The 17,998-nt window shown below is 36.6% G+C and overlaps 1 protein-coding gene across 3 annotated transcripts; it reads left to right on the top strand.

The window, feature by feature from the left end:
- The first annotated feature begins 189 nt into the window (after window positions 1–189).
- Window positions 190–17,136, top strand: LOC139962198 (CXXC-type zinc finger protein 1-like). Of its 3 annotated transcripts, none has more exons than XM_071962183.1 (17): window positions 190–290; window positions 1,303–1,662; window positions 2,242–2,435; window positions 3,075–3,175; window positions 3,697–3,905; window positions 4,681–4,752; window positions 5,054–5,128; window positions 5,455–5,529; window positions 7,109–7,168; window positions 8,878–9,036; window positions 9,742–9,962; window positions 10,649–10,856; window positions 11,696–11,803; window positions 12,224–12,273; window positions 12,737–12,830; window positions 14,002–14,154; window positions 14,836–17,136. In XM_071962183.1, the coding sequence occupies exons 2-17, from the start codon at window positions 1,309–1,311 to the stop codon at window positions 14,989–14,991; spliced, it is 2,289 nt and encodes a 762-aa protein (XP_071818284.1). In that variant the 5' UTR covers window positions 190–290; window positions 1,303–1,308; the 3' UTR covers window positions 14,992–17,136. The 3 variants fall into 3 exon arrangements, with proteins under 3 accessions (XP_071818284.1, XP_071818286.1, XP_071818285.1); XM_071962184.1 differs by having other exon boundaries at window positions 279–419; XM_071962185.1 differs by lacking the exon at window positions 7,109–7,168.
- The last annotated feature ends 862 nt before the right edge of the window (window positions 17,137–17,998 follow it).

The raw sequence follows: 17,998 nt of genomic DNA, 5'->3' as shown, positions 1-17,998 counted from the left end.
ATGTTGATATTTATTTCTAAAATTTATTTATCAACTTTTTTAGTGTGAGTTATATATTATTAATATGTTAATTTTAATAAATTTAAAGTTTAGAGCACTATTATTTTAACATTTCTATATATGGAAATAATCAGCGTAAGACAAGTCAAACTAGTAAAGATTATTGTGCAGGCCCAGTTTTCTCATCGGATCGGAGTATACTATACATAAATCATTGAATTCAATGATGCCTAACACTTGTAACAGTAAACGTTCAATATGATATTGCCTGCCTAATCGTTGGGAGAAAGGTATCAGTTATGTTATATTGGGATGATTGCTTGTATTACTTGCAACACTTGCAAATATTTCTCGCTAGTGATATTCATGAATAATTAAAATTAGATTACAGCTAGCCAAGAAAAAGGTCACTTGGGAAGGTAAGCCCTGTGAATGTGTGATACTGCCTAACGTAAGGCCCAGCCTAGACTCGAGTAGACTGGTACTTACTACTATAGGCCCAGCCCTACATCATCTTCGGAATGAATTCCTTTAGGAGTAAATACTCGATTAATTTATTAATTTTATCACATAAGGTACAACTGCAAAATTCAGGGCCACTTCAGAGACCTTTCCTAACATCCAAATGCTCACATGTCTGACTTATGAAGATACTAAAGCTCCAAGTCTAACACAGTAACACTAAACTAAGTAACTTAATTCTAAAACTGGCCTATGCTACCTCAAATTATTGTCAGAACAATACGTTCTGAACTGTTCATGCTAGACCATGATTTGCAGAACCTCACATCATATTATTGTCAGATATCTATCCACAAGGTTAGGCTAAAACAAAAAAATATCTAATATGTTGTCTTTTAGTCATTCTCAAATTAAAGTTTGTATGACTATTTCCACTGCCAACATTCACCATGCACTTCTGTGATCGCAAAATAACTGCACTGTAGAGATGTTGAAAGGATTGTCTGCACCTCCTGTAGTGTTTGGAGAGTTCGTCAGATGGGGACGTCGAAGTATTTGGTCTTAGTAGCAGGAGAGTACTGTAAATATCACATGATCTTATACAGTCCTGTATTTATTGATGGTCATCACACTGATAACATTTGAAGTGAGCTACTGTATGTGTTATTAATCATAGGGTTCACAAAATTGCTGATCTTCCTTTTCATAGTACTGAATACTGATGCTAAAGTAGATCAATCACTTTCACCAATCCTATATGACCATGCAACAACTTGACACACTAGAACTATTTAAACAACATTTATATTAATTTATAATTTTTCAATTTTGTACTTACAGTACACAATGTCTTCAACATCACCCAGTGCTGCCATAAAGGATCTTAGCAAAGTCAAGAATGGTGTTTCAGATGGAAACTTGTCAGAGAAAAGTACAGATGTTGACTCTGCATCAAGTGCTGGTATTTCAAGTAAATCAGAATTCAACAAGGGCATCTCAGAAGATGGAAGAAAAGCATCAACTCAGGAGTCATTATCAGAGACTGATTTTCAAAGCAGCTTGACGCAAGATACAGACCTGGAGAAAAGTAACACTTCGGATACAGAGATGAGAACATATTCAGAGTCTGATGCAGACGTAACTATGGAGAAATTTTCAGAATCGGAATCTGACAGAAAGAGCACCAGCCAATTGTCATCTGTAAGTCTCTTGAATTGTAAAGATGAACAGCTTTGCTTGTTATCTGTAAAGGCTGTAGATAGAAGGCAGGGCAAAATTGGAGAAATTGTCAAATCAAATTAATTTTGCACTTTGACTGTCATTTTTAATACACTTTTAATACACTGTCTCATTGTTGTCTCTTATCTTCTGAATTCATGGATTGTATTTATATTGATGTACAGGTATAAGCTTGAGGGTGCATCCTTCAGATTGTATAATAAAGTTATTTTTGAAATGTTGGATAATACCTTGCACTGGCTATGAGCTAGTGAATATGTACAGTATATATTATATTAAATTACATTTCCAGCTATCACTAGAACATACAGTATCTCTATACAGTCTACTGTTCATGCATCTGTTAACAACTGTTCTCTTTCGCTCACAGGATTTACATCAGTAACTAGTAAGTAACTTTGAAATATGAAATAACCACTTCATACATTTACAGTATAAGTTATGGACTTTCCTCTCTAGTCATTTACCATGTATCTACCTCAGGAGCTATGTCCCTCTCTGTTACTCTTTCTTGTTTGTTTCTGCTGTCTCACACTGCAGCAAGACGAAGGCCACTCAAGAGGGTTTGAAATTTTACCAGAAAGGAGAGCAAAGGTTCAAACTTATGTTAACCTCATCGAAAAGGGCAGAGAAAAGGACAAGAAACGAGACGACCGGAGAGACAGCATGACTGGTACAGATGAGGAAGTGATTTACTGCCTCTGTAGGTCATCAGATTGCTCAACATTTATGATGTAAGTGTCATTTTGTGGCCCTCTCTTTGACCTACCTGTGTCTCATTATTGGCTACATGCCCCCCTTTAGCTCTGTAGAGTTTAGTATCAAAGGCTTTTCTTCAGATTAGTAAATGTTCTTGTTATCCCAAGAAGTATGTTTCCACAATCCTAATGGTAACTTTGTTTCATCTACATGTAAAATTCATCCTATACACAAAAGTTGCCATGAGGTTCAACAAGTCCAAGGCCGATCAAGTTTGTATGATGTTTATGTCATAAATTTGTCTTTTCATGAACCTCAGATGTCTTGATCAAGTATTTCGGATTGTTTATATCAAGAATGATGAGTCTTGCTCACTTGCTTTTCCTAACTTTCTTTTCATTGATATTAAAACAACTATTTTGTGCATAAACTGCTTTTTGTTTCAATCATTGATGAAAACCAGCAGAATCAAGTGTAAGACTACAGTTATGGAAAAATCCAAAGAGGAAAAGCGACATCATGAGTACTTGCTTTGAGTTCTTTACAGAATGAAAACAGTATGACGAGGGTTGGTTTATCCCAACAGCCAACCAGTTGTTTGTAATCATTTGACTTTTTTTTGACTTGCGATCAAGTCAAGGATTGACATTTACAATTTTAATCTCTATTTTTAGTGCCTGCGACATCTGTGAAGAATGGTACCATGGCTCGTGTGTTGGCGTAGAAGAATCGGAATCCAGTAAAATTAAGCGCTATGCGTGTCCGCCGTGCATTGGTAAAGTCTTCGTCCATAATATATTAGAAGTGTCCAATTCATGCATCATAAACTCTCTTTCCTATTTTACTAGAGGCCAAAATAATCTTTGGTGGAGATCAAAGGTCATTGGGTAGTTCAGAAGAGATCAAAATGTGAAAATAGTTTGAACACAACAATAAGAATGACATAATGTTGATTAATATAGAATTTGCTAGCAACGGTGACTGTTAAAAGCTTTACGTCAAGTCTTACTCATGCATCTGAAAGGAAAAAAAAGAATCGTGAGAGAGCCTGAATTATATTAAAATATGTAAGGGGGAAATGAGGGGCCATTTAGAAAGCCAAGTGCTACAGTATTTGCCACAGGGTAAGCCTTGGCTAAGTTCATCATCTTAATTCATCTTTTGGAACTGGTTGGTAACAGTGTTTTTAAACTACAATTTCTATTTTGGACTGCACCACTATATCAATGGATACAGAATATCTTTTACTGAAACTGCAAACCGTTCATGCCTTTCTGTCTCTCTTTCTCTCTTTAGAAAGAGATCCAACAAATGTGACTATTTACAAAGATAAGAGGCAAGGTAAAGAACCTCGAAGAGACAGCAGAGAAGACAAGGAGATGAGAAAGATGATCAAGAAGGAGAAAAAGAAAGAGAAATTAAAGAAAGAGAAACTGAAAAAAATGATTGAGATGAAGTCAATGCGACGTGATTCATCCAGTGAAGGGGAAAGAGGACTTAGTAAGGTAAGGGAAAGGAGAACTCCATGAGATGAGGGGAGAGAGAATGTGAGATGGAAGGGAAAGAGGACTCAATAAGGCAAGGGAAAGGGAACTTAGTAAGGTAAGGGAACTCAGTTAAGTAAGGGAAGGGAACTCAGTAAAGTAATGGAGATGGAACTCAGTAAAGTAAGGGAGAGGGAACTCAGTAAAGTAAGGGAGAGGGAACTCAGTAAAGTAAGGGAAAGGGAACTCAATGAGGTAAGGGAAGGGAACTCAATAAAGTTTGGGAGAGGGAACTCAGTAAAGCAAGGGAGAGGGAACTCAGTAAAGTAAGGGAAAGGGAACTCAATAAGGTAAGGGATGGGAAGGGAACTCAGTAAAGTTAGGGAGAGGGAACTCGGTAAGGGAAGGAAACTAAGTAAAGTTTGGGGGAGGGAACTCTGTAAATCAAGAGAAAGGGAACTCAGTAAATTAAGGGAGTGGGAACTCTATAAGGTAAGGTAAGGAAGGGAACTCAATAAGATAAGGGATAAGAGAATAAAGGAAAGGTTAGGGGACAGAGGTCTTGGTTTAATTGAAAGATGATTCAGTTTGTTAAGGTGATAGAGGACTCGGTAAGAGAGAGGAAAAGTAGGACTCAAAGAGTTTAAACTGACTGACGTATATATGCTGTCTTGTACTCTGCAAAAGAAAAAACACAAAGACTCAGAAAGAACATTTACAGTACATTGTAAACCAGAAGAGATTTTTCGTAGTCTTACATCGGTTCTGTAAGGCCTTCTGTTTCTTCTCCATTTAGAGAAATATCCGTAGATGTGGGGAATGCGAGGCTTGTCTGAGGAGTGACTGCGGCAAATGTGACTTCTGTTTGGTAAGTAGTGAAGACAGAGAGATTTCGACAGTTACTGAAATATAATTGTCCTTTATTCTAGTTTGGTTTCATTTAATGTTAGTTTAATTTAGTTGAGTTTAACATTTTGGAAGACGAAACTATCTTGTGAAGAGTAGACTGCATAGAAATATTGACAAGTTCAGGGGGAAAAAAGGAAGACAATTAAAGTTGTTCATGAAAATATGGTTTTAATCTCTTGGTATTTTCTGAAGCAACCTAAATACTGATAACCATTTGTGTGATCTATCTATGATTCTATTATCACCTCTCTCATCTTCAGGACATGAAGAAGTTTGGTGGACCTGGAAAGATACGGCAAAAGTGTCGTAAGAGACAGTGCTTGAAGTATGGAAATGTAAGTTTGACAGGATGGATATTACTGTTGTGATTATATTTGTAGGGATCTTTATATAGTCCAAGTAAATTTGATAGTTTAGTCTTAAAACATATCAAATTATTCTTCAAGTTGTAAGAAGTTTGAAGAATTCTGAATTATTGTTTTCATAAAAATTCTGAATCAACATAGTTTACAAGCATAATTTTAATTACCCTTTAATAAAGATTAGCTAAGAAAGAGGGGGAGGAGCGGGGATATCATACCATTATCAATTCGGAAGTTGTCTGTGATTTGTTCTTTCCTGTTAAGGACTTGTCACTAAATTCCATAACTTTTTTTTGCAGAAAACGTTTATGAAGCATACACTGAAGACCACCCCGCCAAAACCACCCGTCTCTGAAGAATCAGAAGTTGAACCTGTAAGTCGTTAGCAAATAATCAGATAGAATTTTAGAAATGTGGTATATTAATCCCTCCACCACCTTCCTTTCCCCCCCCCCCCCTCGGAAAGAAAAAAAAATGTCTTCCCAATATATTTTTATTGCAGTAAGGGCCATATCACCATGGTTTTTTCACAGATGTTTACCTCTGTATTATTCATGGTCAAAAACTAAATTAGCATGAGTGATTAAAGTGTATCAGTTTCAGGTGGTAATTTACTTAATTCTTTGGTTTTTACACCTTTTAATAAATACCCAGAATCTCTATCAACATGATCCTCCCCTCCTAACCAGTGAACCTCTCCCATCAAACATACCTCACTCCTGGTCTTTGTTCTTCTAACTGTCGTCTGCCTGGGTAGCAATTGATCAAACAGTAATGGTATGCAGATTTATGGAAATTGCATTATGAAACTGGATAAGAATTTTGTGAGGAACAGTTAAATCAATTACATTCAACCAGGAAGTAAAATTATGGCAGTTTTTGACTCTGCGTCATCTTCAGCTAGGTAACACGGGATTAAGTATTTACTTCAAAGTTCCTTTTTTTTTTTTTTCCACTTTCATTTTATCATGGTGGTTCTGCTCATTGCATATATACATCTACTACTGGGATGTTCTCCACACTAAACAGACACAAGGGGAGGGAGACTTCCGTTTTGGCAAATTCTTGGTGAAATAGAAAATAATGATAATAATTTGTCTGATATATCGCAGAATCCAACAAAAATTGCTCAATGTGCTTTACAGGTGAAGACCAAAAAAAGGAAAAAGGAAGAAAGAAAAGAAAATATCTAATAACAATGTGAAAAAAAGATGAGTTTTGAGACATGTTTAAACTGATAAAGAAAAGTGGTGAGGAAGGCCCAAACTGTAAACAAATACGAGTAATCTTGTATATACCTGTTTCGCTGCAAGCCATCATATTTGTTTGAAATTTATAAACATACAACCAATGCAGTTTATCGACATGGATAGGTTGACAATTAGATATTCTGTCAATGTTTCATTTTAATTTTGTTTACCTTAATTTTCATGTTAAAGCAGGTTTCTGAGTTCATTTTTAATTTAGTTTATCTTTTTGAGTTTACTATCTGAGCTTTTCTGGGGCACTGCTAATCCATTGTTTACTGTAAGTCTCTTCAGCTAACACCTGTGAACAGTTTAACGTTCCAGGCAATCAAACAAACTAACACAAACTGCCTGCCAACAGCAGGTCAAACTTAAATATGCAGGACCTTTGCTGACTAAATGTAAGTGGATCTTGGTGTTTGCCAGTAGAAGTTAAAGGCACTTGCATTTTTCCTTCCAGTGGACAGAAATGTTTCATAAGTGGGTTCACAATCATCAGTGAAAGAATTGCATGAGTTCTGAAATTAACATTAGCCCATTATTACTGCTTATTATCAGCAAATATTGTTGGGCTCCATATCATAGGCTTGTACAGTAGCTGACGTGTTTTGTAATTCAGTAAAATTACCATGTAGAGAGACAGAGAACAGGTGACATGTATAATTTCAAATTGTATTCATATATGTCTTATCTTTGAATTTTTCAGGTTCGAGAACCTGTCCTTATTAAACAGTCTCAAAATGTTGAGCAAATCTCTCCTAGTCAGGTAGAAAAGCATCTAATTTGAAAAAAATATCAGATGGCATTGTTTGTTTGAAAAACATTCCCTTTGTTGCTTTCACAATGTTGCTTCATCATGTAACTGTTCCTATCTACCATCAGTCTGCTAGAAACTGCTAGAGTGTCAGAGAAAATAGTCGTATTCACCACCTTTGACCTGTGTGATCCTGTGTCCTCGTGTCCAGCTAACGAATGTCTCGCGATGAGACGTATAAAGTAGATCAGAATTCACATTAGTCATCATCAGCCTCTGTCATTGAAAACAAAAGACTGCATGTTATGATATGGATATGTAAGGCATTAGGCCTGACATTTAACTAGAAATGTACTTCAGTTTTCAAAGGGCTCTTCAACTTTTTCTCATAGTTACTACTTGGCTCAAAACTTCTCCAGCTAATCTGGACATGAAATTAAATTTGATTAGCACTCAGGTCCTTATCATGTCAACGTTGCCTTTATTTATTAATATTTTTGGCTTAATAAACAAGGTCATTGTGTGCGGTGAGTAACTTTCATCAATGGATCCTTTGCAAAGCCTTAAAAGGTTGCTTAGTACTTGAAAATCACATCTTTGTAATCGGGCAAAATTTAAATTAACAAAACTATGTGAAAGGTATAGTTAAGTGTCTGCCTTTCTTGTGCATTTCCACTCAATAATAGCTAAGCACATCATCTCTATGCTGTACAATCAGATGCTTTTCAACTGTCTCGTCACAAGTACGTTTCGTTCAAAGTGTCATCGATCTATGTTTAATGCAAAAGTTTAAGCAGTTGGTCACTGCGATTAGAATCCTTAGAGTACCTGCCGCATGAAAATTCACTCTTTTTTTCACACATTCTCGATTAAAAGTTTCTGCACAAACAGCTGTGGGCTCTGAAAAGTTTTCCATGGTGCTCCTACACTTCATATTTTAGTTAACCGCAAAGTTCTTTTGAATTTTCAAAGGAATAAATGTTCAGTTTTATTAATGTGAATTATAAAAGCATGTTTTCTCATCTTGACTCATATTCCTTTCCTTCAATAATTTCCATCTATTTACTTTTCTTACTTTTTTTATTTATTTATTTATTTTTTTGCTTTTAGATGTTGATATGATCATGGAGCTATAAATATAGCTCCATGATATGATGTAATTCATTGCTCTGTTCATATACAAGCAAGGTGTGTTCACCTTTTCAATGGTGTGAAACGTTTAAGAGAAAGTTTTCCAAATTCAGCCATTCTTGTTTTGTGAAATGTTTAAGAGAAAGTTTACCAAATTCAGCCATTCTTGTTTTGTGAAACATGGCTCTTTATCTTAATGATCTCTCTGCACCAATTTGAATAAAATTTTGGGTTACTTGCCTTAGGTGAATAACCTATACAGTCATATTGGCATACACGGATGTGTAAACGCTTCAAACGTCAGCAGTTCTCATGGTTGAAAAGCCCTGCACTAATTAGCTAGTTACCAAAATTTAGGGAATTCAATTAAATTTATTGTCTCAAATATTGATCACTATTTCATTTTGAGTTAATTTTCCACTCTGTCCACCATTCTAGTCATATCCTCCTCCACAAAGACAAACACCTTCTCCTACTTTCCCACATTTTTCTTCGTCTCAATTTCTTCCACGTTTTACTCAAATTTTTGACTGCTTTTCTTCAAAGTTAGTTCTTGTAGATGATCTACTCTTGTCTTCTAATTTTGACAGCCTAAGGTTGATGTGAGACTGTTGGATCATTTCGATTACGCGCTCAGACCAGAGATGGATCCGAAGGTGATCGCTGAGAAACAGGAGAAGAAGAAGGAAAGGAAAGATAAAGAAAAGAAGGACAGACAAAAACATAAGATAATCAGCAAAGAAAATACAGTGAGCAGATCACATCGTCCCTTGTTTCACGCACTGATGAATATGCAAATTATTTTATTTTGTTTTACGTAGTGACGAATGTTTTTAAAACATTTATATGCCCTTAAAATAGTTCTACATCCTTTAAAATTTGAAACGTCTATAAACTATAATTTGTTTTCTGTAATATAAATCTATAGATACTGCTTAAAAGGTATTATTTGTGATCAAACATTCAGTTGCAAAGCAGTGAATTGATTTGGATCATGATAAATAACTTTCTAACATTCGTCAGTACGCGAAACAAGGGACGATATCATCCAGAATTATGAAGCAAAACAGCTAATATTGGATGTCCAAAAAACAAATGTAGTAAAATAGCAAAGAATGAAACAATATGTACACTGTTGTAGTAATGTGTAGTACTTAGGTTTGGTGAATAGTATAGCAGCTTTGGGCCCGTAAAACTCACCTTTGGGGGTGGATCATAGGCCTGGCACTATTTTAGTTTCATATTAGTATTTCTAAAGTGATGGCGGTTCCAATTTATCATTTTACCTATTTTGAGGGTATTTAGTTACAGCGCAATCTGAATTTGATGTAAACAACTAACATTTTGAATAGTCTTCTTTTTGCTCATGTAAGTCATTTATTCAAAGAGGTAGATATAATTAGTGCAGGTAAATATCAATTTTCAATGTCGACTTGATGTTTTCTTTGTGTCAGGAAAAGGCAAAGGAGAAGGAGAGAGAGTTTATTAGATCGCAGCTGAAGAGAAGAACGTCCAGCTACACCCACAAGTCGTATGAAAGCCCGCCCAAACGGATCACCAAAGCTAGTCCAATCCCAGTGAAAAGGGAGCAGTGCTATGGCCCAGGATGTACGACACCACAGAGGGCAAACAGCAAATATTGTAGCGATGATTGTGGGATGAAACTAGCCACAAAGTAAGCATCAACTTTCCCAGAATTTTGTTCTAAATTTAAATTGCTTTGAAGTCATTTAGATCAAGAGAGATTCTTTCAATGCTATCTATCATTGTGCGATAGATAGGACAGAAATGAAGTTGATCCAGGCCCCCCCCCCCCACTGTTATTGTGCATCATCCATCATTGTCATAGCCAACAATAAGAAGGTGAGGGGGCCCTCCATACCTCTCCTAAGAGAAACCGTTGAGATGTCTGCATACATCCTTATGCATCTTACATTAATAAGGTCTACAATGTTAGAATGAAACTGGTACGGAAGCATACTAAATATCATTATCCATAGAGGGCTGTGGAAACTAGTGGGCCCCTTATCTTGTCCCTCAGGCACTGCCCGATTGCCAGACTGGTCAGTCTGCCCCTGCTGAGAGTTAGTTAGTTTAGTTAGTTTACCGTATTCCTCCTTTGTGGCCTGTAAAAGGAAAAGCTTGATAGTGTAAACCAAATGCTGGATATTCGTGTGCCGCTGTTGTATGTTTATGCAGGTTGAAATTGCAATGCAACTAGCTGTTGCAAATTATTTTGAATTATCCTTTTATGTTCTTTAATAGGAACTTGGTCTGTTGCATTGAATATGTGTAAAACTGTGCAACACAAATACCCTAAGAATTTTGTACACCTTTTCCTGGGTTAACATATTCTTTCAGTCGACTGTTTGAGTTCTTACCCCAGCGGATTCAGCAGTGGCAGACGAGTCCTTGCATCGCCGAAGAAAATAACCGAAGGGAATTGGAACGGACCAGGAAGGAGATGGAAGAGGCCAGGAGGAAAATATCAGATCTTGACAACAAAATAGTTGAACTGAACAGATTGGTCGAAAGATGCAAGAAAGTATCAATCGATTCCAAAGTGAACGTGAGTTTAAGTATATCGTAAATGGACCATAGTTTTATTTCTGGTAGAGCATAGTTGGGGTGTGTGTGCAGAAGTCAGTTAAGTAATAATAATAATCAGTTATTTTTACGCAATTAAGCGACCACAGATGTGGATTACAACTTACACGTCGGGTGGCTACCAATTCAACATTTTGAATTGAATTTGGAATCTTTTCAATCTAGAGAGTCGATTCAAATGGGAAAACCGTAGATTACTCTTGGATGAAAAACCCACCTTATTGTAACCCGGCGGAGTATCGAACCCCAAAGCTCCCGATTGCTAAGTCTCATTGCTTCAAATGCCACAGCCTTTATCCACTCGGCCACAGCAACGATTAAGTGGGTATGGTTACCACAATTTAAAAACTAGACAACTGAGGCCTTTTGATTTCCAAATGGAATATTACAAATTGTGTAGCATACAATTGGTTGGGTAAATGTAGAGAGGTATACACCAAAAATAAACAACACCTTCCCAACAGTTATTAGAAATCATATTCAAACAGTGTGTCTGCCCAGATGATTGATTTTGTAGTCTCCCAATTTGATAGATCCAAAAATTTGTCTGAAATCCTAAATGGAACCTTGCTGTAAATGTGTGAAATTAATAAATATAATTTCAGTTCCAGCAATGGGTTTCATTAGATTATTTCTGCCCTTCCAATTCAGTTTGTCAATCCTTAAGAGCACACATGGTTTTCCCCCTTTTGTTTTCTTCCAAAATGTTCTCAAAATTTACTAGTGAGTATTTCATGTTTAACAGGAAATCTTATACAGCAACGACTGATTCCTGTAGTTTATATATTTTCATTTCCTTAGGATGCTGATGATAGTGAGGAGCCGGAGTTAAGTATTCATTGTGTGACCTGTGGACACCAGGTCAATCCAAGCAAAGCCATGAATCACATGAACAGATGCTTCAGGAAGGTAGGTTTAGAAAGTAGATGACATCAGTAAATATCTGTCTTTATCCTTTGAATATCGAACACAAGCGAAATTGTGACATTTTACGAAGGGCTTGAATCAAGGATCTAGAGGGCGAGGCAATATTTTTCAAACAAGTTGACGTGAAACTAAACATAATGTATCCTTTTTTTTCTTTTCTTTGTGTACTTTTCTTTGCTGCTCGTTTTTTCTCGTAATTTTCATTTGTTTTTCTAATCTCTTTGCATCATCAATGAGTCATCAAAAGAGTTTTGATGTGTTGCATCAATGTGTTGATGTGTTGCATCAATGTGTTGATGTGTTGTGTTGAGGTTGATGTGTTGCAGAAGACTCCATTAGATTTCTCTATGTAGTACTTTATCGATAGGGCTCAAAATGGTGCCGACTTTCTTTTCCTTGCAGTATGAAAGTCAAACATCATTTGGATCAGCATTCAAGACTAGAATTGTTGGGTAAGTTTACAATTCTCACCCTATGTATAATGTACTTGTTTGCATTTTGTATCCTGTTAACGTATGCTAGTGTAACTGGTATTGCAGTATAGTATGTCTTTAACTTCTCTAAGATATGTTTGCAACCGTTTCCTAAAATTCACAGCATTATTCAAGTGAAAAGATAATTATAACAAAATGCAAATAAGTTTTCTATGATCAGTTGATTAAAAATGATTAGGATTGTCCTCATTTTTCTATCACTGGTAACAAACCATTTCATTCCTTGCAAAAAATATGTTTACTTGTTTCTCCATTTAGGTTTTTGTTTTTCTTAAAAGATAATTGCCAGAAAATGTTTAAGTTATTACAATTGTAATCTGATAAATTCTCTAGAGTAGCTCAATAGCTGTAGATATTGCTCAGTCATTTTCATGGATGTTCAGAGAATGTTTAAAGAAATTAATATCTTCCATTTTTTCAGGGAGTCCATGTTCTGTGACTTCTTCAACTCACAACAGAACACATACTGTAAGAGGCTTAAAGTCTTATGTCCTGAGCATACAAAGGAACCTAGGGTAGGTTGAGCTCCATCAATACTATATGCACAAAAAGAATCTTTGATGTATTTTCAGAATTGTACAGATCCAGATAAGTTCTTCATGCGATGAATCATAAAAAGAATGGCTCTCGAATTTACGAGACCTGTTACCTCATGTTACGGAGCATTCCAAGCTCTGCCAGGAGACTAACAAGAGATGAAAATACTGATATTGCATTTTGTACGGTCAACCATACTACTACAGCTTATACCGCTTCTTCATTGCCTTGTAAGACATTTGTGTCACGGACAAAGCGTTATTCATTTGTTAATACGACTTTAATACCACAAAACATTGTACAGAGATACGTATGTTGGTCAATCCAGGGACGTAGCCAGAAATTTGAAGAGGGGGGGGGCAGCAGAATTTTAAAAGGGGCTATTCGCACAAAGGTAGCGTTGTTTCACTTAACGGAGTGACATGATGTACAAAAAAAGTTTTGCTCGAAATGCCTCCCACATTGCAGAAAATAAACAATAATAAGAGTATTGTATTACGTAGCAGACAAACTTTCATGGGAAAGATTGAGAAGGGTCACTTAGCTTCCTTCAACCTTAAAAGAGGGCTTTGATGATATTTCCTGCTTTTAGTTAAGTTTTAGGGGTCTTCAAAGGGGGAGGCAATTGCTCACATTGCTCCCCTACCCCCTGGCTATATCCCTGGGTCAATCTCATGAACAAGAACTGGAGTCGAACTCAGTTGAATATGATGACCCACATAGCAGCATCGTAGCAAGTGATAAAGAGAGTTTCTTACTCCAGGAATGGAGTTTGCAATTTCAGATAACCATTGAGAACCTGTACTAAACCTGTGGTAGGGATTCTCCATGCTCTGAATGCAATTTTAAAATGGATTTAGTAGGTTTTCCTTGAGTGACAGGGGGATAATTCCATGTTCACAGGTGTTGGTAAATATTGGTGTCATCCCTGCAAAATATACATTGGCAAACTTAAGGCAAGTCACTGATAACATTGACTTAACTTACATGTTACATTGTAAGTAACTTCTGTCCATTTTGCCTGCAAGTAAACAAACAGACTTAATGATGTAAGTCTTGTCCTGTTCAAAATATGCTTAAGGTATGACAGTATTTGTCATCAGAGGGAGCATTACTGTTTATCACAGCTGTTCTCTGTTTCTCTTGAAGATACCAGATACAGAGGTTTGTGGATGCCCTTTGGTCTCTGGCGTCTTTGAGGACTCTGGAAACTTTTGTCGGATGTCAAAGCGAAGCTGTAACAAGCATCACAAATGGGAGCAGCTGAGGCGGGCAGAGATAGACCTGGAGAGAGTGAGATGGGTGAGTCCATCTTCCCGTTCCCATCACTTCCTCCATCTTGCCTGAGACATTTAAGAAGTGAAAAGTAACATGTATTTATGTCCACTTGATCCTCATGAATCAATCTGTGTCTGCACCATGTCTGGTTTGACAATGAAAATAGATATATCACTTGCAAATATGTGATTTAGGAGTCTATTCCAAAAGTCAACTTGCCAGGAGTTTTTGAAATTCCTGTCTCATCCTGTAGTAAGTAGTCCAAACACAGCCACATTTCCATAAGCTGTGTTAGCAATAGAATATTGCACAAATGGAAGAGGCAAAATTAATCTTCAACGTCCAATTCTCAAATTCCGTTTTTTTTCCCCTACCCTCTATGCATTCCAGTGTTACCAAATATCCCCTTCACATTACCACAAATTAAGCTTTGATAGTAACCAAGTTGATCTATGTATTAAATCAGCTCTGAAGTTAAAAGAGCATGGTAAGATCTGGGTTTTGTCTTTATCAGAGTAACACAGAATTGGATGCCAATACTTTTTTTACTTTACTTACTCTCTATCCTGTTATGTCCAAAAGTAATCCACGTTTCACTATCATATGATAATTTAAAATTTGACCATAATATTTCTCATTTAATACAACTCATTAGGTATTTTTCATTGTTGTTTGTTTATATTGTTGTTGTTGTCGTTCTTTCAGTGGTTAAAGCTTGATGAACTGTTGGAGCAGGAGAGGACTATCAGGTCAGCTATGTCTGGGAGGTCAGGTGTCCTGGCCCTGATGCTGCACCAAACCATTGACCACAGTTTACTCAATCCTGTACCGACTAAGGGCAAAACCATCTCCAGGAAATAAGACTGAAACAGCCATGGCTCAGGCCCCTGGAATTCAGGCTAACTACAGCATGAGCGTAGGTGGATTTTGCAGTTGGCCAGTAGGAAAAAAATTGGAATATGCATTTTTCTGCCAGTAGACATTAAGAAGAACATAAACGGTTGATGAGTTCTTTATTATCAGCAAATATCATAGGGCTGCTTCAATAAGCCTGTACAGTAAACTGTGTGCTGTGGAAAATACCCACTGCAAACTCGATTTTAGCCAGTACATTTTTGTAAGCATTTGCAATTCTGAGCAAAGTTTGCTAAAATTGTTGAAATTATAGCTAGGCCGGATGGATAATTATGTCGACCGGTTCATAGAGCCTCATGTATATACATTGTCCATGCTGTGGTAACAGCTGGCCATGTTTGGTTGTGAACTGTATCAGTTTAGGAACTGTTGAAGGTAAACCTGTAACGGAGGTAGGAAACTACTGCTGGGTATTTATAACATTTGACCGGTAAAACACACAAGGAACAATAACTGCCATCAATAGAAGACAGAACCTCCATCTTGGAAGGGTCGGACATGTGTATGACACGTGTGTGCCACTCCATATGCAGTCACTCTGTTGAATAAAGAAGAATGTTATATTTATGAAGTTACATGACACGATGTGCCGTTTCTCCATTGAGTAGAGGAGATCTCTGTTTTAAGTTACATGTGTATGACACATGTCTACATGACATGCAGGTCCTTCAATGGTTATAGATATGAGCCTAATTAATTAAGTAATATGCGTGTATGACACATGTGCATGGTAGGATAAGCAGGTCGTCCTTTGCTTGTGAAGGGCATGGCATTCTTAAACGTCACCAGTATGGCCTCCAAAAATATGCTAGAAATTCAGATAATAGTAACCTGTGATCTAATTTCAACAAGAATTTTGCTGACAGTCATGAGGCAGTTATCCAGACTGACATATTTTCTGGTCTTTCTTATAACTCCTTAATATCTGTGAGAAAAGTAGAATAGGAACCACCGGGAAAGTATTTTGAAAAATATCTAGCATGCTAAAAACTTTGGGCCAATAATGATGATGTTTTTAAGTTTCAAGTTAATGACACGTGTAAACTACATGATATGTAGGTTCTCCATTGAGTGTAGAAGAGCCTTGTCATTTCTTAGGTTGCACAGATAACATGTGCGTACGTAACATGGTATGTAGGTTGTTAACATCCAGTAGTGAAGAGCTTCACGTAGTAGTCAAATGGATACGACATGTGTCCATCAGACGACCCAGGGATTAATTTATTTATCCGGTCATAACTATGCATGTTTTTAAACAGACAAAAAGATTGCAATTTCGAAACACAGAGCCATAGAATTTTCACATTTTATGAGGACCAAAATTTGAAGACCTCAAGAAAGTTATACAAATTGTAACAGTAAAACTTATTCTTTGTGATATACAGGTTTTTCATGGATTTCTTTTGTGATATCAATTAACATTTTTTTGAAATTATGGATGGATGGATGGATCAAGGTAGTTAAGAGCCTGATGTGTGCTTTTGTATTCCCTGTAAATGACCTCCACTCTACCAGAGCTACTGTTATGTCCTTGTTTGCTAATTGGGCTGGAGGTTGGAGGTAATCTGGAGGTAGCAATAGATTAGAATTTAAGTCGGAATTTACTGATTATTATCTTCATGATTGAATACTGAAATATAAGTAACCGTACTGGTGATGTCAAATACAAGCTTCTTGGAAGTCCGGTCAGTGTGTCATTTACAGTATTTGATGGAATTCCTTTGAATATTTCAACCAAAACTAGTATTTTGGTGATACTTGAATGACAGTTGTCTGTATTACATCATTACAATACATTGATGACTTTGAGCCACATTGTTTTGTTTTTTATTATATTTATTCTCATATCCATAGAGGTTGGATTTTGATTGGGAGAACTTCAAAGGCTGTAAATATGCATTGGACATTGAATCTCCAGTAATGTGAGAAGCCGTACAGGTTTAGAGTTACTTGACATAGGTCCTTGTAATCTAGGGAGGTTTCTTCACAGCATTCCACCACCCTATTCCCTGTTTATAATTTATTGCCAGTTGAAACCATGTACAGACTGTAAAATAGTGTGTCATAAGTCAAATACAATTGTATCATTTATATTCGAGTTTGCATCATTTCTTTGTGTGTGTGTGGTTTACTTACATGTTAAATGTTGTGCTTTGTTTCATACAGGATTTAAAGTACTTCTAAAGCTACTTCTGGCAATGAATTTGTCACAATCTGATGAAGCCATTATCGATGTTTATTTAAGGAAATATGGGATACCTGAAAAGATGATTTGTTATAACAGTAATAACCTCTTATAACAGTTGAGTCCAATAAAGTTGTACCAGGAATGATAGAATTTGACATTGAAAGATTTACAAACGAAATTATAAAGCATTACATCATACTTTTGTGGCACAAACCTGGATAGGAAGGAATAATTAAAACATTATTTTTCTGGAGCTGCCAAATGTTAGCTCATATAGACTTTGAATGAAGGATAGCCATTGAGGTGCACACATTGTCTGTACGGTGGTGTTAAAGTATTTACAACCCAGATTTTATATAACATTTCTCCATCATGTGTTGTTTATGTGCTTCTCTACAAACATGTTCTAGTCCAAATTTACCACAAGAAATATAAAAAATGCACTTTGAAATGACTTATTGGTCCAGATACTAGAATGTTGACAAATAGCAACCAATGGAACAAAGAATGTGAGAAAACATTGCATTAGGGAACGTAGCCAAATCTAGTCTGCGCCTGGTGGAGCCACAACTGCACAATGACCCCTTTACATTTTGTGCACACACCGTAAAATGAGCTCCCTAGCCCTGCAGAAGTCCTATGCAGAATAGCTTTTATAGGTCAAAGGGGGAAAAGTAGAGTTAGCAAAATAGCCCACAGGACACCTTTCATATTGGTTGTGCAAGCTTCTGTGAAGTTAGCATCAGGTTAACCATCACCAAACTC

Source organism: Apostichopus japonicus, chromosome 20 (genome assembly GCF_037975245.1).
Source record: "Apostichopus japonicus isolate 1M-3 chromosome 20, ASM3797524v1, whole genome shotgun sequence".
Classification (NCBI taxonomy): domain Eukaryota; kingdom Metazoa; phylum Echinodermata; class Holothuroidea; order Aspidochirotida; family Stichopodidae; genus Apostichopus; species Apostichopus japonicus.
This window is presented reverse-complemented; position numbering and strand designations above follow the sequence as displayed.

Bases quoted from the DNA above. Each gene is read 5' to 3' on its own strand.
- LOC139962198 (XM_071962183.1), top strand. From the start codon at position 1,309: ATGTCTTCAACATCACCCAGTGCTGCCATAAAGGATCTTAGCAAAGTC. The intron at 2,436-3,074 runs GTAAGTGTCATT...CTCTATTTTTAG, and splicing joins GATTGCTCAACATTTATGAT to TGCCTGCGACATCTGTGAAG. The intron at 4,753-5,053 runs GTAAGTAGTGAA...TCTCATCTTCAG, and splicing joins GCAAATGTGACTTCTGTTTG to GACATGAAGAAGTTTGGTGG.